Raw genomic sequence first — 27,525 nt, 5'->3', positions numbered from 1 at the left:
ATATTGAGAGATTTCAAGTAATTTTTATTTTTTGTATTATTTCAGGTAAAGTCAATATATGGACTATATACTTTAAATATACTTATGACTGAATAGTATAAAATAATATTTTACGAAACATGTATAAAATACATAAAAATATTATTTTGTTCTGATTTTATATAACCGTACTACGGGTCATATTTTAGATCAATTCAAAGCGAAAATAGAGATTTCCGGTTCCGTTTGACCTTTAAGGGTCACACACAGCCGGTCGAGTGAGAAACCGGAGCAGTCCTTTCTACAACTCTGTGTTGGAAAGTGTAACAGTATAAAGCTTATCGACATTCCACTTATAAACAAGAAATATGGCTGAACCCAAGTAAGTAGTAATTGCATGTTGATTTATCTGACATACGCGAGTTCAAGTCAAGTGATTATGTTTTTTTTTTTTAAATAAAATACTTTATTTTCTTTGCTAGTACCGGTTTAGTGACTTGCAACTTTTGGTCGTATGTCTTCTCATCATTGACCGTTTACCGTTGTTTGCTTTTCGTGTTAGTGAGTTACTACGGTGAGAGTAAATTCCATTATTGATCATAATGAAACACGGACTGTGTACTCATTCTGGAACCCAAACTAGAAATTATCTGCAAATCTTTTCATTATTTTACATTGTATCCTTAGTTATGTGAAGGAGGAAGTACGTTGTAGACCAACTTACTTCTACCTCAAAGTGTTTGGTTATTTCAGAAGTCAAATAAGAAATCTGGAGGTCCAAAACTTATGTCAAATCAGGTTCAAATCTTATATTTGCATTCAGAAACGTCATCTCAAGTGTCTACGAGAAGGCCCTTGTATAATACAGTTGCTAATAAATCGATAGGACAGACACTTTCATAATCCAGGATGTATATTTACACATACTTAATCTGCTCCGATCATGAACCATCCCATATTTTGTACTCAGTGAGTAGTATTGGTTGAACAGGATATAAATGTACAGGATGTTAATTGATGACATTGTTATCTATGGTCCAGTTAGATTTGTACTATGGTACATGCACATACTTGATTGTTTTTCAATTTCAATTTTTCATTCCCATAGCCACCAACATTTTGTGGGGAAGTTCTCACTTTGTAATCATAAAATGAAGGAAATTTTATTTTTGACAAAAATCAAAAGTACTGAAAAATACATGTTTAAAAATTTCCTTTTAATGTATGTACCTGTACATGAAAACTTGTTGTAAAATTATAAAAAATGTTTCCAGAATTACACCATTTTTACACAGCAGTTCATGGTCTGTCTTTTGGCAGTACAGTGCATAGAAAGCAAAGAAGAGGTCATATATATCAACAGATGTTTAAAAGAAGGGATACTTTGGTTAATTGTTATTGAGTTGTAATAAGTCCCATCCTCCTGCTGATACAAATGGAAATGAAATTAAATTTGACAGTTTGTAAGTCAAAACTTTTATTTGATGATGATTAAATGTTAACTATATTGGGCTTTAGAACCTTTAAAGTCGATGGATTTTCTATAAATATCAAATTGAAAATCTGCAAGAATCTATAAATTTAATTGGGATGACAGATAATTAGATTCAGTGAAAGAAAGTCTTAAAAGCCTTTAAAAATAATTGATAGCTGATGCATGATTTTTTGCTGTCAAAGTTAATACACACATAGAAATTTAACCCAGCAATCATTTATTCAACCTAGCAGATTCATGTTGTAGTTGTTTTGGTCCAGTAACTAAATGTAAATTTATATCATCTGCTGTAGTTGAGTCAGTGACCTAGTTTTAAATTGTAAGTTACTAAGTTGTAAGAGTAAAAATATTTCTATATATATGTTTCATGCATGAATGCATTAAAAGGTAAAATGGCAAGTAAAATAAATATGTATATAATTTTTGATACTTGTATATGATTGGTGTTACACTGTTGATGTTTTTTGTCATGGTTGAAAAAGTAAATTACTTAGTAAACCTTTTAACCTTTACTTTTATATATCAAGTGAAGTTTTGTCATAAAAATTACCTATCTCCGATGATCAAATTTTAAATATGTACATGGTAGAACAAATTTGAAAGAAAAATTCATATATCAATTAAAGTTTTAAGTACTAGATCTTCAAACTTTTAAATGATTCCATATATTAGTATGTTATTGCTAAATACATGAAGGTAATGTGTCAGTAACTGATAATGTATTTAGATCATTCAATGCTGTAGTGAGTGATGGAATGTAGGGAATTTCGTGTTCATTACTGTAAATGTTAACCGAACCTGATATTTATTAATAGTAATGGCAGATTAAGTTATACTTACATGTAAGTCACAAGGATCAATTAAATGGGAGATTTTTAGGAACCTCTTATTTTTTATCAGATTATTACCATATATAAAACTGTCAAAAGGGGAACTTGTCGTTTAGAAATAGTTGGAAGAAACATGGTCTTTTGATATGATGGTCAATTTCTTCAACTGCAGTAAGGAACAGATAGAAATAAATATTTAACCCAAACAGTAAAAAAAACTTCTTTGATTTAATTATTATAAATTATAAACCCTAGATCTACATACCTCTTGTTTTGCAACTAATAAACTAAAGCAATGTCTAAAAAGAAAAATGTCCATCTTATGTAATGTGCGGAAATTTGGGTAGTGTAAGTCCATTTTGGGTCCAATAAGAAAATTTTTTTCTTTATTTTCTATCAATTTTTTTTGTATCCTTGGGAATTCTTTTAAAAAGTTGATCATGCTCAAAACCAGTGTTGAAAGTCAAATATTGTTATCAGATATCAATACATTTGTTTTAAATGTTGATAGCACAGAAAGTTGTGTTTATATTGATTATCATTACATGCAGGGACATTTTATTGCTTAAATAGATGTAGTGAGTTCAATTAATTTCATAAATCAAATGATATTAAAATTCAGAATATAAATGAATTAATTAAGTTGCTCCATGTAAGGAATATTTCAGTCTCTAAGATCTTTTCATCATTTTAAATCAGTCAATTCAGCATTTTTCTGCAACATAAGTCTTCACTATTTGAAAGTGATAACTCATCAATTATTTTATGTAAAATTAACTTAGTATGGATAGTTTGGACTGGAAGCCTTTGTTTACTTCCTGAAGTTTTATACTGATCATAAGCTGATACACAAACAATTAGATTAGTTTAAGGATTAGACTTCAGCTAATAAACCTGATGTTATGGTGAACACTTTCATGTACTGTAATATTTAAGATATTGTTGACACATTTCATACTTTATCTAAAGTTGATATTCAACATTATATAGATATAGAAATGATATAACATGTTAACAAAATCACAAATTATGACTCAATTATGTTGTTATACAAAAGAGTTTAGTTCTTCAATTTACTGTAAGTATTCAGAATCCACTTACACAGTATCTCTTGTACATGTTTTAAGGTGAGTTCAGAACACAAATTCCAAAATTTTGATAAATCTCAATACTAAGAAATATGGTGGGGTCTTAAAATTTGAGCGAATCTCACAGGAAAAGCATGAGACAATGCTCAAATCCCTAAGTCCAAAAAACCCTTCCCAATACATGTGTATATATTGGAGTATATAAATTGTATTGGATTGTAATATGGAAGAGTTATTGCCCTTTGTTTTGTTCTTCATTGAAGTTTTGTCTAGAGATCTTCTGTCACAGTCTTTATAATCTTTCGTTGAATTTTTAACAGCAGTTTATTATTATTGTGGCCCCCTCAATCTGACAGTTTTTGGAAAATGTTACTGCCCTTTGATTTGGTCATAACTGAAAGTAGAATGCTGTGTTGATTTCTCTTCTTTTGATGATTAATTACAACCATTGTCATTTATACTGGATGTGTAGGCTGTGTAACAATGGCATGTACATTTAGTTCAGCAATGGCAATTTTGGAGAGAGGTTATAATACATAAAAAATTTTCAGCATCAATTTCTTCAAATTTTAAAAATGATAATGAATTCCAAGAGTAATGTTTATGATTTATGACAAACTTTTCAATATTTCTATTTGTCCTGGTCATATTTTAAATACATATACAAATATACATATGTATGTAATTTTTGCATTTTAGGGGAGACATTGCATTAATTGGGCTGGCAGTGATGGGCCAGAACATCATCCTCAACATGAACGACCATGGATTCACGGTAATCAAATAAAGTCACCATTACATGCCATGTACATGTATGGAATATGGAATCTGTCTGGCCCCAGTACATTCACTATGACTAACCATTTTGTATGATGGTCTTGGATCCTAGTGGGCTATAACTTAATCAGAGTTCAGGCCTTAGTGTGCAAGATAATGGCATATTTTATTTTGGTCTTTTTTTTTAAAAAAATACATTTTGATGGAATCAGTTTCATTTTTATGAAATGAGCAGCATTGGAGGTGAAGTGCTGGGGTGGGGAGTAGGGGTAAGTAAGGTGGGGGAGGGGAAGAAGAAAGAGGGGAGTCAGAAGTCTTTTCTGGAAAATAAACAAATCATCTGATATCAGCTTAAGTGTGTTTGACTGCCATTTGATATCTTTATTATTTTCATTGATGATCTACAAAAATTATATGAAATAAAAAGATTAAAATTTTCATTATCAATTAAAAACTCCCAATGTGAAGGGACATTGAGGCTAAAAATTTGTTTGCTAGGATGACAGCTATCTTAAACAGAAGAAAATTATATATATCAACACCTCGAGGCCAGGTGGTACATTAAGTGGAACATTCAATCTTACATTATATACTGTACCTACAGTAAAGAGCTATCACATCTACACTCATTAACATATCATTCACTCCAGTAACATGTGTAACATTTTATAATCACTATAAAACTGTAACAGTCTATTTTTAATGTCTCTTCCTGAATACACTTCTAGGACCTGTAATGTTTACACATGTAATTGAAAATGTAGATCCTTTTAAATTCAAGGTGAACTGTTAATTTTAATCTTTTAATTAAATGTAGTTTCACGAAATCAATTTTCCTTGGTAAACATGCACATGACGCTACAGCTCTACATCATGTTTACAAAGAAATTCTGAACATGTAGATATCTCGGAGATGTTCTTGGTGTCAAGATCTTACTTAATTCTTGTGTACATATATATGTATGTAAAGTGACTATCCAAATTTTATGTCCTAAACCAGGAGCTTTTTTTCTGTTAAACTGCTAGTTAGAACAAACTGTTGGTAGCATTATATCTGTGTTACAATTACAACATTTTTATATACAGGGCCACTAATTCTACAAGAATTCATTTCTGGATTTTAATTTTAAGACCAGCTTTATATACCATATTTATTTTGCATCAAATAAGCACATGTCTGACAATAAGCCTACCATATATTTCACTATTCAGTTAAATTATATCTATCTAATGTCATAAGGGGGTTCCTTGACGTTGCGTCAGAAATCAGATAGCTTATTGTAGGATAAAAATGGTCAAAAGTGTCCCAGGCCTTGTACATTGTATTTTGAAATTGGGGATACATATACATGTATATTGTACTTCAAATGATTCATTTAGTGTGCTTTGAAACTTTTTGTGCAAAGTCTTTGGGAGGCTGGGTTTGTACTCTCGTTCAGAGTAATTGGAAATATTCAATGGTGATTCAAAGGTCAAGGTCATTATATAAGGTCTTGTAAAGAAATAGAAAATATTTTTCTGTGTGAAATTGGCCTTGTTGATATTTCTCTGTATTAGCTGTGTTGTTTATTAGCAATTACCACACACATGTATATGTATATATATATATATATACCTCAACTTTTTAATTATGTTGAAGTTAACAGGATTCATTTTGATTTATGTGTGAAGGGGTTACACATTGGTAACTCACTCACTTTTCACCTAGCTGTCTGGGGTTTGATTCCCCAAGCAGACATGAAAAGGTATGGATGTCACCTGTCTGACTGTGGTGGTTTCTGCATGTACTCAAATTTCCTCCCACAATAAGACCCCCATGCATTTCCATCTTGGCCAATGATAGGCATTAATATTAATCATTAATTATAAGTTTGAATAACTTGTTTCATAATTCTTACTAAATAAAGTTTTATTTAATTCTGATCAATGTAAATAAAGGTATTTAACTTGTTATCATGACCAGCCATTATAATTTCTGTATACTTGTTTTTTTCTGAGCTGGATTCATAATTAGACTGATTAAACAAAATAAAGATGTATTTTATCTCGGAGATATAAAATTAGATTTAAGAATTAAGAGGAAGTCATATTCACTTTGTGTATGCATCCATTTTGTAAAAGTCTTAAACTGTTTTGTGCCTAAGTTATTACAGAGTAATTGAATCAGTTCAGTCCAAAAACTTATGCTTCATTCATTTAATTCAGTAGGATTGTCTTTATGTTGGTGAATGAGCAAAATACACCTCTAGTTCTCTGCATGTACATGGAATTGAAGCAAATTTTGAAACAGAACAGCATCCATAGCTATAAAAAAAATGAATTTAAATTGAATTACTGGTATCTTTTTTTAGTATTTTTTTTATTAATTGAGGAAGTTTTGAAATATTAGTATGTGAATGTATCTTTTATTGTAGAATGGAATTTAACCTTTTGAATTTGTTACCATCTATATAATGTAAACTATAGTGGAGTTTTTAATTATTAACATTTATACAGTAATTTGTGTTATGGAATCATATATTGTAAACATCCTATACTAGGATATCATTCTGTATCAAGTACATGTTCAGTGTAACCTCAAGTCCTATAACATGGCCACCTCTCAAACATAATGATTTCCTGTGGGAAGTTGAGGTGTACTACAAGGATGTGTGATTACTCTAAGTCTGTTCTGTCTTGTCCGGATCTTCTTTTGACCTAAATGTTTTATGTCTAGTCAGCTTCATAACAACGTTTTACTCCAACTGTAAAGACATGTTGATAACATTAGACTTGTTTTAAAATAAATTAACCTGATAATTTCAATGTTGCTTGTGAGGATAGGTCTTTTAGTTCCAGGACCAGCTAAATAAATTAGGTTATAAGAAATCTATAGCCAGCTTTTTTTACTTTCCAACTTTGTGTTGTAAGATGACAAAGCTTTTGAATATTTTGTGTGGTAGTCTGACACCTTACATCGTGTATTGCATGACTTCTCTTTGATGCAAAGTTTAAACATTTAATATAACATGGTGATATTTGATCTGAGTCTGATACGATTTCTTCCTACAGGAAAAGGGAGGATGTCTTTTACAAATATGTGTCTGCCACCAAAAGAATTGTTAAACTATCAAATACAAGCATTATGAGAGCTTTCTGTATGTGTTGATATATCTTAATGTAACACTAATCTAAAAGTTGCTTGGCCTCAACAGTGTAACCAACCAAATCAAATACCGATTAGTTTCAATAATCTAACGTATGGCTTGCAAGTTACCCTGATGTCTTTTCGATTCCGAAGCAGAAGTTTCCCCATTGATGTAGAATTTGGATTGATTCAAATACACTTTAAATAAAAATGTCTAGTTCTTTGAAGTTATTCTGTTTGTAAAGATAATTTCATAGGTACCAGAAAAACGCTAATACCATCATTCTCAACATTTTATTATATTCATATATTTCTCTCCTGTGTCAATAATTACATTGATAAATTTGAACTTAGTTCAAATAAACAATTCTGCAAGGATGCATTAATTACAGATGTGTGTCAAAAAGCAAAGAAAAATGTCTTCTAGAAAATGTATTTCTATTTAACTGTGATCTTGGTAAAGTTTTAACATATAATTGTGGTTCAGTTTGTAGTTCATTGTTATTTTAATGTTAAGTATCATCTATATATACCCTGTAATGTTTGTTGAGGGTACATTGATATCCCTGAAACTTCTGGACCTGGTTGTGTGGGAGTAGAAATTGTTTAGTAAGTTTCTTAAATGGGTGATCATATAATAGCTTTGTCGCGTCGGCTAAAAATCTCCGTGTCAACCGATGTGTGTCATTTAAAGATAAATGTATACACGGTATGTGTAGTACATGCCCTGTATCAATATCAGGAGAACTAGCGCTGGGACAAAAATACCTGACAACTTGATGCATTCTAAATACTTTTCTTTTTGTTGGCCGTCACTTTTGTTATGAACTTCGAAAAGCAAGTGGAATTAAGATGTAAGCTTAAATCTTTTAAACGCCGAACTTTACTTATATAATCATCAAGATTTGTTTTTTGAAAAATGAATTCCTGGTGTGTTTTAAAGCTTGTTATTTTGATTTCTAGAAATCTGAAAATAGATATATTGATGATCAGTAGAGATTAAATGAAGGATAACAGCATCTAAAATCCTATCATTGTGTCATCAAGCTGCTAAAACTGTAAGATATTTGATACTGTAGTATGCAACAAACTTGGGAAGTGTACACTTTGTACCTGTACAAGGTTGACTTACTCTGCTCTGGATCTTTAAGGACACTTAAATCTTCTCTACCTGTATAGTAAATAGTATAATGTTGGGGAGTTGACATTTTTAAAGTTAGTAATGAGGAATGGATGCTAACTTGTAATAATAGAATACATGTAAGAGATGATTAGTGTATTCATTGTCATCTGTCACTTGTAATTTTATAACATTCTATACAAGAATGAATTTCTGTTTTGTTGCACAACTGAACCTGAGTAAATTTTATGTTAATCTTTGTATTTTCTTTATTAAAATGCAGTTACATTTTCATCCATTTCAAAGTTTACAGACGGAGAAATAACAAAAAAAGCATTCAGTTTGACAATTTAAAAACCACCGTCATCGATGAACTTATTGTTTCAATCTTTTTGATACCACAACAACAAAATAAGAAAAAACAATTGTTTGATATTTCACATATATCCATATACAACTTGCTAAAGACAAAATCCCAATGTGAAGAAAACCTCAAAAGTTTGACAAAGATTGGTATAATGTCTATCATTTCAAATGAACTTAATTTAGAGGAGGCATTTTAAAATGCAGAACATTCAAGCCCAGTGTGTGTGTTACAATGACTTGTGGGAGTCCTTCAATCATAATGTCATATGTCTTTGTGCTTGTGAGAAGGAGACTTCAGTCGTTGGGGGATTCTCATAAAACTTCACACACCTATTAAGCATCAGACTATCTTGGACAAATTTGAGTTTTAGGGTGGTTGGGTCAAGGTTATAGTCACTGCTACTATTTATAGAAAATTTATGAATTATTACAGTGTAGTAGCTTCTGGTGGCCAGTGGGGGACATGTATTGCTTCAGCTATTCTCAGTATGCTTGTTAAATTAAGACATAAACTTTTGGGTGCCCCTTAATGCTGTCTATAGCAATTATGGTATCTGTGTTTTTCAAGCGACTTACTGATGTGCATCAAATTTGTATGTAGAAAATTTGAGTGTTATGATAGCTAATACATGTGTAAAACCTAGGTGAGTGGAGTAAAACTTGATATTCAATCGCCCTGAAGTCTATTTACTGTGGCTCTGATGTCAGGAATATTGATCTATAATTAGCAGAGGAGATACATACATAACCTGATTATAGATCATTAGCAGATGTTCACCGACCGCCTCGACAACCTCGACAGGTTGTGTGACCACATCAGTCAGAAGGTATTTGTTGATTATCCCAATCAATACACTATTTGCTTCCTAGTGAAGAACAGCTGTGTACCAGTGGTTAATGAAGCTGATTGCATCACAGATTTTAAATGGTGGACCTATAAATAAGACCTCTTCCTTCTTCATCCTGTTCCTGCTGCTCCTCGTTTTTCTCCTCTTCATAATTCTCTTTGTCCACCTTTATCTCCTTGTTTTCTTCCCCCTCCTCCTAGTTCTTGTTCACCATCTTCATCCTCATCTCCTTCTCACATTATCATCATGGCCTTGTTGCCATTGCCCTTCTTCCTCCTTGTACCCATCCCCCTTCTCCTTGTTCACATCCCCCTCCTGTAAACATCTGCCCCCTTCCCAATGTCATTGCCATCCCCTTTCTCCTTCTTGCTTTCTTTCTTCCTCTTCCTCATTCTAATCCCCTCCTCAACATGACCATTCTCTTCCCACTCCTCATTGTTGTTTTCCTCCTGCTGCTGCTCCTCCACCTCCTCCACCTCCTCTCCTCCTCCTCCTCCCCCTCCTCCTCCTCCCCCTCCTCCTCCCTGTCCTCCTCCTCTCCTGCTCCTCCCCCTCCTCCTCCTCGTCGTCCTCCTCCTCCCCCTCCTCCTCGTCATCCTCTTCCTCCCCCTCTTCCTCCTCCTGTCTAAAAAAGTAATGCAGCAAAATGTTGATCACTATCTTCGTATATACATACATTGGATGCATTACTGAAATTACATTGATGCATAGAATATTTTATTGACCTTTGAACTTTAACCTTTAACTTAAATTTATAATTACACCCCTACAGGTGGTTGCCTTTAACCGAACTGTATCCAAGGTTGATGACTTTATGAACAATGAAGCCAAGGGCACCAACATTATTGGAGCTAAATCAATGGAGGAAATGGTCAGTCTGCTGAAAAAACCAAGGAGGGTTATGTTACTGGTCAAGGCTGGAGCTGCAGTGGACGCCTTCATTGACAAATTGGTAACTTTTCAAATCTATCCAAGTGGCTTTATATTTTTCATGATAGCTCTGGACTATAGTATTCATCTTATGCAATTGTTCAAATATTTTTGGTTCAACCTTTGGTGGTGAGGGCAAATTATAATAAACTTTCATTTTAAAAGCCCAGTTGGATAGTGAAAATGATTTTTCACTATAAAAACTTGTATTGCAGTTACCTGTACATTGTATATAGAGTTGCCAAGAAACATTTCAAACAAATATCAAAGGAAGCCAATATAGCACAATACGAACAGCTTACTGGAGTTCACCTTTCCTGTTGGTGGACTGCTTTAATTTGCTAGGCTAATAGTTTTACAATACTAAAGCTGATGACACCTGAGATGTTATGTGATTTATAAGTGACAATTATATTTGAATTCTAACAATCTGAATCTGATGACTCATTTGTTTCAGGTGCCTCTACTAGAAAAGGGAGACATCATCATTGACGGAGGGAATTCTGAATACAAAGACACAAATGTAAGCTAAGGCCATAGAAACATTATCATACAATTGTATTTATCTGTCAGTAAGTCCTTGTCTGGTCATAGAAATATATCATCATACCATTGTATTTATCTGTCAGTAAGTCCTTGTCTGGTCATAGAAACATATCATCATACATTTGTATTTATCCATCAGTAAGCCCTTGTCTGGTCATAGAAACATATCATCATACCATTGTATTTATCCATCAGTAAGCCCTTGTCTGGTCATAGAAATATATCATCATACCATTGTATTTATCTGTCAGTAAGCCCTTGTGTGGTCATAGAAACATATCATCATACATTTGTATTTATCCATCAGTAAGCCCTTGTCTGGTCATAGAAACATATTATCATATAATTGTATTTATCTGTCTGTATGCCCTTGTCTGGTAATAAGCCACCTGCCCACCCACCCCTCCCAGTGCCCCTGAAATATTGCAAGCAACCCATAGTCAAAGATAATGTCTGAGTCCCCTGGTCTTATAACAGGATCATTACATTATTTTCATCCCATCTATTCATCAGTGTAGAGAATTGTATTCAGGGGAAATTATTAGATAAAGAAGGTTGTTTATTGATAACTTAAATATTTCAAATTTTCATCCAAGTAGAGCACTATGTTTTCCTTTCTTTTATGTTTGAAACTGTTTTACTAAAAGAGATATGAAATATGTACATTATAACTAGTCATCATTGTTTACTTACTTTGTATGAACAGAGGAGATGTAAGGCCTTGGCTGAAAAGGGTCTATTGTTTGTGGGTAGTGGAGTAAGTGGAGGAGAGGACGGTGCCAGATATGGACCCTCTCTCATGCCTGGTGGATCACCAGAAGCATGGTAAGTTGACTAGACCAGCTGAAGAACCTACCTTTGTACTGGGCTGTTGTTGGCTCTTCCCCCTCTTTCAGTCTGATGTAGAATTAGTATATGACTACATTGTTATCTTGAACCAATGTTAACCAAAATGCTATTTATTTGGGAAAATGTTTTGCATGAGAGTAAAAAATCTATTAAAACAAATCTAGGTTTTTTCCTCTTCTTAATAGGATAATTAAATACTGAAGACAAAATTGTAACTAATATGTCATAATGATCTTGCATGTTTGAATTTAGTGTCTATAATTTTGACAGGTGTGGGTTTATCCCTTTAGGCCTTTTTGCTTTGACTTTAGACTATAGACCCAGCATTATTTGAAAGCAATGATAAACTTTAAAACAAAACAAAATTTTTTTCTAGGGCTCTGTTACACAGACATATCCTAATATGGAAAGTTATATTCTTGAAATCCAATAAAATTCATAATACATTATGGTGATATTAATTTTTCAGGCCTCATATTAAGAACATTTTCCAGTCCATTGCTGCCAAATCTGGGGATGAGCCTTGTTGTGATTGGGTGAGTAGTATAGTGTCTCCACTTATTAGAGAGAAGTACATGTACCATGATAATGTACTTATGTATAAAGACATACAGCACTGTATATTCTATTTGTATGTTACAGAAGTGGTATTCAGTAATCTCAAGCTCAGTTCATTATCTTGGTCTTAAATTTGTTAATCCACTATGGAATTATCATATACATAATGGTACAAGCAGGGATAACTCCAGGTTTTAGAGGGAGAAGCCCCTTGCAGATATATAAGGAAAAGATAGACTTATTAATTCAACAATGGAGGGGAAAAAATTAAGCCAAGGTGCGTGAAGCGAGCAGTGACTGTAAGGGGATTCTAGGCTGAGGGAACATCTACCTAAATATTAACTATATAAAATGTTGCATTCTGGGTAGTATCATTACAAAATGGACATGAAAAATCATGGATTTAATAAAATATGAAGTAATTTGTAATACATTATGTTGTGAACTTATCACTGAAGAAAAGGGGATTTTATGTAGAATTAGCTCGGGAATGTTTTGTTCATTTCTATGGAAGGGAAACTACACATAAATGGCAGCAAACTGAATCTTGATTGGGACCTGACAAAAATGTAACTCATGACCCATTCCGCAAATTTTGTATTACTTTATTTATAGCATGGTCACATCATATTCTACACATGTAAATCTGGGTCAAAAGTAAAATGGCTAAATCCCGACCAGATGTGAAAAAGACATGATCACCTATATTGCTATCTATTGATGTTGATTTTTCTCCTTACTCAATTTTCCTACTGCATTTTAACCTACTGGAAATTTCTGTGTGTGCCAACAAGACTGATTAAACTTTTAAATCATTTTTGTACAATATATTTATAGAAGCTAAAGATATGAACGCCTTATTTCCTGTTCAGAGCATGATATACATTTTTATTGTAATGATTGTGACTGACAATTTCATTGTTACTTTACAGGTTGGAAGTGAGGGTGCAGGACACTTTGTGAAAATGGTCCACAATGGTATTGAGTATGGAGACATGCAGCTCATCTGTGAGGCATACAATGTTATGAAGGATGGATTAGGCATGAATCAGTTGGAAATGGCTGATGTAAGATCTAATGTCTTTAGAGAGAAGTTTAAGGGACAGAGAAATATTGTATATCTGGCTATAGTTGATATTTGGGTGATTTTGCAGTGAATGTCATCATTTGTTGGCACAGACCACTCCAATTATCTGACACTATTTCAACAATTTCAGATGTTTGCAATGACTTAAATGGTATTGGATTACATTACGTTATTTGTCAGCATTCTAAAACATCAATCTTACCATTATCTATAAATGTTGTTTGACCAATAAACCATTATTTATATATTTAGAACTTGACATGAACAATCAATCATGAAAATTAAGTATCCTCTCTATACAAAGCATGAAATTTTCATCTTTTTAAATGAAAATTGCAAAAATTTGAATCGCAAAAATAACCATCTACCTGGTGTCTCTTTTCGCTTGCTAAACCTGTTATCAATATTAAACCAGTGTTAAGTTATCTCCCCTCATCTCAAGTTAGCTAGTTAGTCATGCTGAAAAGTTAATGTAATGATTGTGTTTTGATGGTTTCATTTTTTGTGTTTTATTGTTCTATGTTCCATTCACAAAATCCATTGAAAATTTTCTGTTGATAGGTTTTCGAGGAGTGGAATAAAACTGAACTGGATTCATTTCTGATTGAAATCACCCGAGACATCCTTCGTTATAAGAACAGTGATGGCAGTTTCCTACTGGAACAGATACGTGACACAGCAGGACAGGTATAATGTTTTGGGGATACAAAAGATTTGGTTTTATCAATTTGTCAGTAGAGTTTTGACCTTCACAACCTCAAGTGGGAATCTGATGGGTGTGGCACTCTCTGCCTCTGGCAGTTTTTATTTCTCAGGGAGCTGAAAAACAAATCAGTTTGTGTTCTTGTGTCCTTCGTTGCAACACTTTCCCCAGTTGCTCTGAGGGCATTGTGATAGGACTGTAGTGATTGTGTCCATAGGCAATACATTTTTCTTAATCATGTGATGGGCCTCTCATATGTTATTCAGTGTGGTTATCACCAGCTACTACAAGGAAACTCTAACTCAAAGTACTCTGGTTGTTCACAGGATGATCAAACAAGTATAGAAACCTAATTATTTGCAGTTAATATTGTGTTACTTACTCATTACACATAATGAATTGAAGGCCTTAAGGAGATGTTCCTGTTCATGCATGTGTTGGGGCCGCAACAGTTACTGATTAGAGCGTTGGTCGATGTAACTTCAGGCAAAGATCTGAGGTGTGTGGTTTTATATTTACTACCAATGGTGGTTTGGGTTTCTTGGGAAGCTTTGCTGATGTGGCTGTGTCCTTGGGCTACACACTTTACCCAAATTTCTTCAGCATGCAATGGGCCTCTCATAGGTTGTTCAATGAGGTAGCCACCCAACAACTACAAGGTGACCCTGTCTCAAAATGACCCGGGTTGTTCACGGAGTGATAAATCCAGGAAAACATCAAAATGTGTTCAAACAAATGTAAATAAAGCATATTAATGATAAAATGATTTTAATACACTTTCATGCATATATTGTCATTGTGTCTATTTGATACACACCTGAATGAAATTCTCAATTCATTAATTTGGTTCAAAGCCATGGACCTCACCTACTGCAGGACAAAGAAATAACAATTTTTGAGAATTTTTACTGAACAGCTGTACTTTTCTGGGAGGGTGTTGTATCAGACTTGGTATTATTGCCTTATCAACTTTAACATGATGATATTAAACTTGTGCAGAAACAAGTACATCATACCAAACTTTATGGTCAAATGAATTTATAGTTCATATCACTTGTTTTATTTTCAGAAAGGCACAGGGAAATGGACAGCCATATCAGCACTGGAATATGGTGTGCCAGTGTCTCTTATCGGTAAGTACCAAACATATTACCCATCATTTAAAGGTCAGGTGATACCAGGTGATAATTATTTAGTGAGGGATAAACTAGGTCAGTGAATTTATACAAGATCAGTAAATTTTATCTTTAACCTATATGTGAACCAGTACTAGTAAGTCAGTTATTCTGAAACTTGTTACCAGAAATGTATTGGTTTTTAATGTGGACATTTTTAGCCAAGTTACAAATCTGAAGTGAGACTGCTCCTGATGAAAATTTGCACGGTTGGTAAGAAGATCAGTTGTTACTAGTATCAGCTTGGGTCTGTTGTTTCTTTTGAAACATTTTGTTGAATAATGCGAAAGTGGCTGATGAGCTGACAGTCTGTAGTTAATTAGCTTATATCAACTTGTCATGGAAGTGATGTTAGGCAAGTTCTTAGTCTACACTAGATTGTGCTATAGATATGGACATGTTTCACTCTGTTTAGTTTCATTGTACACTTCTCCTGCTTTTCACATCACATGATAGACTACCTGTGGTATCACAATGATAAATTTTATATTAAATCAGCTAGTGTTAATGTCTGCTTTGAATTGATTTAGGTGAGGCTGTGTTTGCAAGATGTTTATCTGCCCTTCAACAAGAAAGAATTGAAGCCAGTAAACATATTGAGGGACCAGAGAAAACCAAGTATGAGGGCGACAAGAAGCAGTTAGTGGCTGATCTAAAGCTGGTGAGTTTCTTTCATCAAGCAGGGTAATGAATGATAAATGGCACTTCTTATTGGGTGTGGAACTAATAAAAAAGTCAAAGCACATGTACAAAAAATAGAGATCATGATGAAATCTCTTAAATCTGTCAGATTGAATTATTCTGTCCATATAATATCTTGTTTTGTAAACGTATAAATGTATCATGATTTAAAAAAAAAAAATAAAATCCCCCTCACCCCTGATGTGTTTACTGTTTGCTTTTCAGGCGTTGTATGCCTCTAAGATTGTCTCCTATGCACAAGGGTTCATGTTGATGCGGGAAGCTGGATCAGAATTAAACTGGGACCTGAACTTTGGCGGTATCGCTTTGATGTGGCGAGGAGGGTGTATTATCCGCAGGTTTGTAAAATTATTCTATCATAAGACACTAGTCTGACATTTATTAGTGGTGTAGATACTGTATATCCCTTTTTATCATAGAAATGAAGCTGATATTTCTAACATTTTATATCTTCATAGAAAATAGAAGTATTTAGTCTGAGGCCAAAATTCCTTCAAATACTGTAAAACCATTAATTTTGATGGTGTTTTTTATTTTCATTGAATTTCAAGAATTTATATGTGTAAGAAATAAGAGATAGATAAAAATTGACATAGTACAGGTAGATTTTGTGAGCTAGATTTTCCCCAGAAATCAAGTGAAAACAAAAATGCAAATTTTTGTATAATTACAAAATTTTAGCTCAACAAAAAAATATGGTTCTAGAAAATATGATAATCTACAAAAACAAAAGATTTTCTGCCAGTTTAGTAAAGTTCAGTTATCTTCATCAGTGTTTTAAGACTTGTTTATATTATGGTAACTGGTGTGATAGGAAAGAGTATGAAAGCTATCCAGCATACTGTTGGGTTTCAACCTCTCACTCGTAGAATGGACACACTACAACTTGACTATAGGGTAGCTTTTCCTAGCTGAGACTAGTTAGGTGACCTTCCTACCTTCACAAAAGCCTTGGAGGCAGTTTGCTTCCAAAGACAACTCTTACTCAGGTTCTTAATCTTCAACAAAGTTTCTTAATCTGCCATAACTTCTACCCTCGGAGTCGTTAATAACACGAAATGTTATTCTGGTGCATTCGGACATCTTCATTTCCACTAGGCTTAAAGTCAATTCACAGGAGGAAAGATAAGTAAGTTAATGGGTGCTTAAAACATAATTACTCGCAATCTAGACCTATTTTCATTCGGCGTATCCTCATTTTAGAAATTTAAATAGTTCATGATAAGAAATATGAAACTTTAATTTCAGTCGTTTCCTGGGCAAGATAAAAGAGGCCTTTGACAAAAATCCTAAACTGAGTAATCTCCTCTTGGATGAGTACTTTAAGCAAGAGATAAAGAAATGCCAGGCTGCCTGGCGAAGGGTTGTGTCCACAGCTGTCCTATTGGGAATCCCTACGCCCGCCTTCAGCACAGCCTTGGCATTCTTTGATGGGTACCGGTCAGCCAGACTACCTGCTAACCTTTTACAGGTAAGACATTTTCTATTAAGTGAGACAGGTGAAAAGGGAATGTTTGTTTGTATAAGCCATTGATATGACAGAGTTTGTATCACTCAGGTTTACATATAGATATATACAAATAGACTTTATTCAAAGGCTGTGTGAGAAAGCTTTCTTACAGTTTTATATTTTTTGAGAACCTCCTTCAAGGTTGATGAGCTTCGATGTAGATCTAGAGGTTTTACTTTTAGCTGTAGGAAGGTCTATATTCCGTTTACTAATTTAAGATTTTATTTTGTGTTTTATTAAGCCCCTGCTGTTTTATTAAGGCTGCATAGACATGTAGTCTTGTCCATCTGTCTCATCATGACGTGCCATGTCTTAAGAACCTCTCAAAAGAATGGGTTCATGTTTAACCTAAAGCATAGTATCATAAGATCAAGTTCAACACCTTAACATATCTAGGTGGTCATCAGTTATGATTAAAGGGTCAAAGGTCACATTTGAAAACTTTCCCAAATTTATCAATACTTATGTGATTGGAAACAGAGGCATTCATGTCTTACAGAGATTTTTTCTTTTTTTCTTTTCTTTCACTTTCCTAAAGTTCTGTTGACTTACATGAAGATCATTAATTTATTACAGGCACAGAGGGACTATTTTGGAGCTCATACTTACGAACTGTTGAGTAATCCTGGTAAATTCATCCACACAAACTGGACTGGACATGGTGGAACCGTATCGTCCAGTACTTATGATGCTTAATCATGCTGGATCATCCTTCACATACACAAATATCTGGACACTTTTTTCAGATAATTGGAGACTTCTTCATAAAGGGAGACAATTTCATTGAATGGGTTATAGATTTATCGATGGTATTGGTATACAAGATCTGAATGGTAACAAAGAAAGAAAGATAGTTAGTCATCATTGTATGTAATATGTACTAATGTCATATAGCTAACAAGTTGTAGTAAATAAATTCAATATGATATAAATCTATATTCGGAACTTCTAACTAATGCTTGTTAGAGACAGATGTAGAGTAGCATAGTACAAAGGAGTTTCTTTTTTAAAACTGGGTTATGTTGATTGAAATTTTATCAACATGGTTTGCTGTTTTAACAAAGTTGACAAGAAAAACAGTACAGCAAGGATCATGATGCAAGTTTTTGACAATAATTTTTATATCGCTGTACAACATCGCTATACGTGTGTGCAATTTTGATAGATATAGCTGTATCAATATTTTCTGTTCACATTTCTGCAAGAATGTCACAATCAATGGGATAACTACCAAATATTTCCTGTCAAATTTACTGATATACCAGTACACAAATCCAGTACTTAACTTATTGTTAAGACGACTACTGTTAACAAAACACATTTTTAAATATAGATTGTTGTACTTTGTGAAAGCTTATTTGCGACATTGTTGAATTTGTTGAGAAGTATCAGTTTTATCATGCAAACATATATTTATATTTTTCGGTTGAACTAGAATGCGTAATATTATGTAGGTATGTGACAGAACGAGGCTATTTGGTGCATTCTTACAAAAACAGTTACCTTGTATTATTTGATGAAATCTATATAAACTACACACAGGTACCCAGAATTGTCCTTACTGAATACAAAATTTCTTATAATTTCTGGGTTTTTTTTTTTGTTTTTTGTCTATGTGTTAAGTGGCTTTTTTCGTTATATTTTTTTTTTTTTTGTGTTTTTTTGTCTGGAGGAATGCAGTGGGCATCGTTGGTCAAATTTATTGCAAGCAGAGCTTCTTTTCAATGATTTGAGAATTTTATTGGCACTCGGTGACATCAAAATGCTTTAATTAGTACATTTTAAACAAATACATGTACAATGTATTTAACGTTTGGATAGTTCAGTTATTTATCTTTTTAACTATGTCTCGATTTTTGGTGCTGACCTTTTTCTCTGTGAGCTGTGAGTGTTAGAACAATCGTATTGATGTTTGAAATCCAACAAGTATATATAATTTTTTTTAACAGAAATTATTGATACATATTTATGATATAATCTGCAGAAAACTGTAGTGCTAATTCTTTGAAAATGAAATGGGTATATCTCTTACAATATCTTAATAATTTAAAATTTTCTCCACAAAATACATGTGATTCTGTGATCCTAGATTTAGCTATCCTCTGTGATTGTCAGATTTGATATTCTTTTGTTTGTTGGAGTTTCTGTGTCTCTACCGTACATAATATAGATATATATTTGGTAAGAATACCTTTAATTGATATGTTTGTGTGAGAGAAAGATTGTATTCAATTGTCAAAATAGTGATAATTCTGTGACTAATATTCACGTTCAACAAAAGAGTGCTTTTTTGTCTATCAATGACAATTTGTCACGTAACATAACAAATTTTACCGTTCATGAAAATTTACCTCAAAAACGCATTGTAAATTGTTTTCATATACACACATGTATTGTGATACAAATTACACTTACAAAAACTTATATTCAACATTTAGATTTTGTATTGCTTTTTCACCTAAATCATAAATAATAAAGCTTTGCATGAAACAGATGAAATAGTCATTTTTTGTGTTAAGGTAGAAAGACCTTTTTGATACACACTTTTGTACCTTTAATGAAGAAGAATTCAGAAATCTTTCTGCACTTTGCTGACCTGGAGTTGCTTGCTTCTTTACCTAGGATTTCCTTTTTAAAGAAAACACATCTTGACAATGTTGATATCAGATCTGAAACCTGATGGTGATGAAGCAGAATTCATAAGTTCTGTATTATTGATATCTACCATTTGATTGTGTTTTTCAGCATCATTAAAAAGAATTTCAAATTAGCTAAATCCATTTAGAATTTAAAAACCTTCAATAATTATTTTTGTTACACTTATTGAGGACACAATGTAAAAAACTTTTCAAAATTTATAATACTGCACAAAGTGCTAGACTTTCTTTCAAACAAGTGTTTCCTTCTGTGTTAGAAATGAAAGCAGCTTTATAAAAATATTGAATATATAAAGTTACTTTGCTTGAAATTTTTGAATCTGTAGATGATTTTTTCTGATGAAATTAACACCTAAAAAATACACTATACAGAATTTAAATTTTAGTTCAAATTCATGATAATAAACATAATTTTGTACGATCATCACACTTTCAAGTGCAATATAATTGATAACTTATGTTAATGTATGATCATTAAAGATGAAATAAATTGATAATTGATTGTTTTATGAAGGACTTTAATTTCAGTTTGATTGTATAATTTTCAAATACCAATTAAATTTTAGGAAAGTATGATAGATCTTTTATATTTTCCATTTCAATCAAATATTTATTGTTAAGTTTGGTATTTTAAAATCTATTTATGATGTTCTATACAAGAGCCTTATCATTCTTCAATTTCTTTAATTTAGATATTACACCAGGAATAATACATGTACTTTTACTATATGTATGTACATGTACGGATGAATGTTGATAAGCTTTGTTTCTATGTCACATTAGATATGTACAGAATGCCAAACCACTGACAAAGGCTTATATTAAAATGTCTTAATATTTCTATATGTAATTATGAACAAGATTAATAAATTTCCTAACTTTATATGCATTTTGTAACGTGGGATATTTCTCTGATAAAGGAAACATTAGTAGCTATTTGTACATTGTATATGTAGAATATCTACATTTAATGTGAGTGATGATATTCTGTCTAAGACTATCATTAAAGCTTCTTTTTGTAATTCTGTTTCATGTTTTCTGTGGAAAAATGGAAATTTATGTTTGAAATTTGAAATAGAAAATAGAAATGTAGTTTTGAAATCGAAAATAAATGTAAAAGTTGAAGTAGCTCAATTTTTAGTTCAACAATCCAAAATGGTAAAGGGCTATCAAGTTTGTTCAGATTAATTATCACAACACTTTTATAAACTTATACTGTTAATACTTATTATTCTGTCCATCTGTCCCTCCCTCCATCCATCTGTCAGTCTGTGTTTCCGTCCCTGTGGCTGTGAAAGTTTATCAGCACTCTAGCCACATCAAAATTGACAAACTTGTGAAGCATCAAATTATAAGGGACAAGTTTGAGTTATAGGGTTGTTAGGTCAAGGTCAATGTTACTATTTTTAGAAAATTCATACATCATTTCAGTGTAATAGCTGGTGAGTGCCAGTAGGACCCAGGCTGAAAGTCCCAGTAATATCATTACACTTGGCCATTAGCAAAGTTAGACTAAAGGTCTTACAGTAAATAATATTAAGTCACATTTAAGGTCCATCAGGACCAGAGTTATATTTGACAATCAACATACTAAAATAATGTATTAAGTCAGAGATTTGTGTGCATGGTTTTTGACAGATAAGCAATATTTGTTAATTGGGAATTTGCTGACAGTGTATATCACTTAGAATCTACATACCAGTTTTTCTTTTGAACAACTTCTTATTTAAGACTGAAAATCCCAAAGTCAAGATATATAATCATATATAATAAGTGATGTGATATAGAGTGGAAGTACAGGTTGCCTTACTAGATCAGTTAGTGGGAATTTCCCTGTTATGGATGGTAGAGTGACCAGCTAGATGCTGAATGGTCACTAGTTCGACCCCAACAGGGGCAGAGTTTTTTTCATTACTCCTTCCAATTATAGATTTGTTGCCGTTAACCACTCAACAGGTAGGAGATACATAGACCTTCTTAGTTATATCAAACCAGGATTGTTGTTGTCTTCGGGATGGAGGATTTGTGAAGGAGGGAACAGTGTTGAAGTTGAGTGTACAGGTTACCTAACTTGGGCTAGTGTAGATTTCCTTTTAATTAGTGGTAAAGTGTCCGGCTAGAGACCATTGGTCACTAGTTCGAACCCACAAGGGCCATGGTTTTTTTTACATTACTCCTTTCTATGACACATGATACAAACAGATCACATTCACATCCTTTTAAAATCAAAGAGATCAAATTTGTTTAACTTTTGAATTTAGAGCTGTAATATAGGTATGTTTTATAAAATTGTGTAAGGACTTGTGTCAGGAGGCAGTCAAAGGTCAACATAAACTACATCAAATGATGACAACATGGAATCGTGATATTTGGCTTGAGATATGTCCTTTAATTTCCCCGAAAAGTGGACTTATTCTCAGATAACATTTGGAATTGCTACATGTATTAAGTCACATGTACAGAGTGTACATGTACATATATAAAGTACCAGGTACTATGACCAAGTAGTTTTGTTATACAAGTACATTTTATACCTGTACAATTCATTCTATTTGGCCAGCAGCTGCTTGGAATGTACTTTAGGATTTCTTTGGTTTTCCTGAATAATTCTTATTCGACCATTACCTTCATACTATAACAGATGTTTTGGTTTTTTATTTTTATATATTTTTTTTTCTATTTTCTTTTAAATTTTTTTTTATTTATTTTTTTTTTTTTTATTATTATTTTTTACTGATTTTGTTGTTGTTGTTTTTTTGTTTTTGTTTCATAACATATTTTTTTTAAGTTGTCATAATTTCCACTACGCGGAGGTGATGTAAGGAAATTCATAAAATAACTTACGCTCATAACTCTATTTTGACGGTTTTTTTTAAGTCAAGGGACATAACTCTGGTAAGCTTACATTGATGTATTTTAACATTCAAGTACTCGCTCTCGTCGATGGACACTACAGTTCTGGCAAATCTAAAATATAACACCCAGGATTTCTCAGTGAAGCTAGACTAATAGATCTCTACCAGAAGCTCAGGAAAAGGCAGTCATCCGGCAATACATGGCATTCTTATATACGAGAATGAACATCTTTATTACGAGACAGAAGATCGTTATTACGGGGGGAAAGTCGTTATTACGAGAAAGAAACTTTAATATTCCGAGAAAATACGCAATATAACGATTAAAGCGTCGTTATTATTATAAAGAATCTCGTGATAACAAGAAAGAAACTCGTAATAATGAGGATTAAAAAACTCTAAATTCCTATTCGGCTTCCATAGCATTAGAGTCTAAATCCATTATATATTCAAATCAAGATTTCAAAATAAGATTTTTTATGTTTTGAAAAAATAGAAATCGATGTATTACTTGTAGCAAGCTTACCTGACAGTATTTATGGAAAAATCTCAAGATAATTAGATATACCAGGTAAAAAACGTAGTCTCAATGTAAAGTAGATCCGATAAGGTTTTTATACGAAATTAACGTTTTCAGCAATTGAGACAAATAGAGATTTCAGTCTCATTAAACTGAATTGATATTGATATATCATTACGTATGTAGGTCAGAGGGTGAAAACGAATCTAGGTCAGAGTGTGAAAGAGTAATATCACCTGTCTAAAGCGAATCTCAACTCTACCAAAACACGTCTGTTTACAGAGATGTTCGGTTTATTAAGTGCTAAATCACTTGACCGAAACACGTCTGTTTACAGAGATGTTCGGTTTATTAAGTGCTAAGTCACTTGACCGAAACACGTCTGTTTACAGACAGAGATGTTCGGTTTATTAAGTGCTAAGTCACTTGACCGAAACACGTCTGTTTACAGAGATGTTCGGTTTATTAAGTGCTAAGTCACTTGACCGAAACACGTCTGTTTACAGAGATGTTCGGTTTATTAAGTGCTAAGTCACTTGACCGAAACACGTCTAAACATTAAGTGCTAAGTCACTTGTTGTTTACAGAGATGTTCGGTTTATTAAGTGCTAAGTCACTTGACCGAAACACGTCTGTTTACAGAGATGTTCGGTTTATAAGTGCTACATCACTGGACCGAAACACTTTGTTTATCATAAGTGCTAAGTCACTTGACCGAAACACGTCTGTTTACAGAGATGTTCGGTTTAATAAGTGCTAAGTCACTGGATCGAAACACTTTGTTTACAGAAGTGTTCGGTTTATAAGTGATACGTCACTGGACCAAAACACTTTGTTTATCATAAGTGCTAAGTCACTTGACCGAAACACGTCTGTTTACAGAGATGTTCGGTTTGTAAGTGCTAAGTCACTGGATCGAAACACGTTTATTTACAGAAGTGTTCGGTTTGTAAGGGCTGTCACTGGACCGAAACACTTTGTTTATCATAAGTACTTAGTCACTGGACCGAAACACGTTTGTTTACAGAAGTGTTCGGTTTGTAAGTGCTAAGTCACTGGACCGAAACGCGTTTGTTTACAGAGATGCTCAGTTCATTAGTAGAAGATGATATAAGCATAAAATTGAAAATTTCATGCATAAATCTTGTATTCGGAAAAATGTTTTAAGAATAAATTTTTCGTGATATAGTAAACAAAAGTCGAAGTAAGGATAACGGCGTCAATTTTATTTGTCTCAGTTTCGTATTTCAAAATTCAGGTTTCAATATTTAGCTCCTTAGCATCACTGACGAGACCTAGAAGGACGAAAAAGCTGTATGATGTAGCATCACTGACGAGACCTAGAAGGACGAAACAGCTGTATGATGTAGCATCACTGACGAGACCTAAAAGGACGAAACAGCTGTATGATGTAGCATCACTGACGAGACCTAGAAGGACGAAAAAGCTGTATGATGCAGCATCACTGACGAGACCTAGATGGACGAAACAGCTGTATGATGTAGCATCACTGACGAGACCTAGAAGGACGAAACAGCTGTATGATGTAGCATCACTGACGAGACCTAGAAGGACGAAAAAGCTGTATGATGCAGCATCACTGACGAGACCTAGATGGACGAAACAGCTGTATGATGTAGCATCACTGACGAGACCTAGAAGGACGAAACAGCTGTATGATGTAGCATCACTGACGAGACCTAGAAGGACGAAAAAAGCTGTATGATGCAGCATCACTGACGAGACCTAGATGGACGAAACAGCTGTATGATGTAGCATCACTGACGAGACCTAGAAGGACGAAACAGCTGTATGATGTAGCATCACTGACAAGACCTAGAAGGACGAAAAAGCTGTATGATGTAGCATCACTGACGAGTCCTAGAAGGACGAAAAAGCTGTATGATGTAGCATCACTGACGAGACCTAGAAGGACGAAAAAGCTGTATGATGTAGCATCACTGACGAGACCTAGAAGGACGAAACAGCTGTATGATGTAGCATCACTGACGAGACCTAGAAGGACGAAATACTGTATGATATAGCATCACTGACGAGACCTAGAAGGACGAAACAGCTGTATGATGTAGCATCACTGACGAGACCTAGAAGGACAAAACAGCTGTATGATGTAGCATCACTGACGAGACCTAGAAGGACGAAATACTGTATGATATAGCATCACTGACGAGACCTAGAAGGACGAAACAGCTGTATGATGTAGCATCACTGACGAGACCTAAAAGGACGAAAAAGCTGTATGATGTAGCATCACTGACGAGACCTAAAAGGACGAAAAAGCTGTATGATGTAGCATCACTGACGAGACCTAAAAGGACGAAAAAGCTGTATGATGTAGCATCACTGACGAGACCTAAAAGGACGAAAAAGCTGTATGATGTAGCATCACTGACGAGACCTAAAAGGACGAAAAAGCTGTATGATGTAGCATCACTGACGAGTCCTAGAAGGACGAAACAGCTGTATGATGTAGCATCACTGACGAGACCTAGAAGGACGAAATACTGTATGATATAGCATCACTGACGAGACCTAGAAGGACGAAACAGCTGTATGATGTAGCATCACTGACGAGACCTAAAAGGACGAAAAAGCTGTATGATGTAGCATCACTGACGAGACCTAAAAGGACGAAAAAGCTGTATGATGTAGCATCACTGACGAGACCTAAAAGGACGAAAAAGCTGTATGATGTAGCATCACTGACGAGTCCTAGAAGGACGAAACAGCTGTATGATGTAGCATCACTGACGAGACCTAGAAGGACGAAATACTGTATGATATAGCATCACTGACGAGACCTAGAAGGACGAAACAGCTGTATGATGTAGCATCACTGACGAGACCTAAAAGGACGAAAAAGCTGTATGATGTAGCATCACTGACGAGACCTAAAAGGACGAAAAAGCTGTATGATGTAGCATCACTGACGAGACCTAAAAGGACGAAAAAGCTGTATGATGTAGCATCACTGACGAGACCTAAAAGGACGAAAAAGCTGTATGATGTAGCATCACTGACTAGTCCTAGAAGGACGAAACAGCTGTATGATATAGCATCACTGACGAGACCTAGAAGGACGAATCAGCTGTATGATGTAGCATCACTGACGAGACCTAAAAGGACGAAACAGCTGTATGATGTAGTTTGATTCATTGTTTGGTTCTTTTGTACCTTCTTTCAAAAGGTAAAATCTTTAAAGACATCATAACTTTTCGTAAATATTACCTACATGATATCTGCGTCAGTTTACAATATTTTCAAAGCAAATTGAAGTTAGATGCTGAAGCTAGATGATGTGAAGGAACGAAAATCATAATTTAAGGATTCAAACTTTTGTTGTAAAAAAATCACACTTTGAAAATGTGTCTGAACAAGTTTTCAAGCTAACAATACTTTTAAGAAGTAAATCAAGATGCTAAACTGAAGTTACCGCAGACTTATCTCTGCAAACTGCATGTGATGTCATATCTTTTAATTAACAAACACCACTAAATGGTGTGACGAAGTTATGGTGTTGGTTATCAAATAAAGACTTACAGCGTGATAATTTGTGGTACAAATCAAAGAGGACCTAACAGATTCAAATTAGCTGTCTGTGCCTTCAAACATTCGCACTTAACCACTATAGTTTTTTCATTAATTTGTTTTAATCCGTTGTCTAGCTACACGCGATCGACATTGACCTTGTTAAATAGATACTCGGATATCAGCATTTTCCTGTAAGAAAGGTTTATTAAAACTTGTTACTTCAAACAGAGTGTTGTCTTCCTACTACACTC

General features: G+C 33.7%; 1 protein-coding gene across 1 annotated transcript; it reads left to right on the top strand.

Moving 5' to 3' along the window:
- Nucleotides 1–268: 268 nt before the first annotated feature.
- Nucleotides 269–20,856, top strand: LOC132551312 (6-phosphogluconate dehydrogenase, decarboxylating-like). The gene is made up of 13 exons (XM_060215437.1): nucleotides 269–361; nucleotides 4,092–4,167; nucleotides 10,403–10,582; nucleotides 11,018–11,083; nucleotides 11,813–11,931; nucleotides 12,425–12,491; nucleotides 13,446–13,580; nucleotides 14,162–14,287; nucleotides 15,373–15,436; nucleotides 16,009–16,139; nucleotides 16,385–16,518; nucleotides 17,429–17,651; nucleotides 18,267–20,856. The coding sequence occupies exons 1-13, from the start codon at nucleotides 348–350 to the stop codon at nucleotides 18,384–18,386; spliced, it is 1,455 nt and encodes a 484-aa protein (XP_060071420.1). The 5' UTR covers nucleotides 269–347; the 3' UTR covers nucleotides 18,387–20,856.
- The last annotated feature ends 6,669 nt before the right edge of the window (nucleotides 20,857–27,525 follow it).

This window comes from Ylistrum balloti, unplaced genomic scaffold, assembly GCF_031769215.1.
Source record: "Ylistrum balloti isolate Yb309-2 unplaced genomic scaffold, AGI_CSIRO_Ybal_v1 Utg370192, whole genome shotgun sequence".
In the NCBI taxonomy this organism is placed as follows: Eukaryota; Metazoa; Mollusca; class Bivalvia; order Pectinida; family Pectinidae; genus Ylistrum; species Ylistrum balloti.
This window is presented reverse-complemented; position numbering and strand designations above follow the sequence as displayed.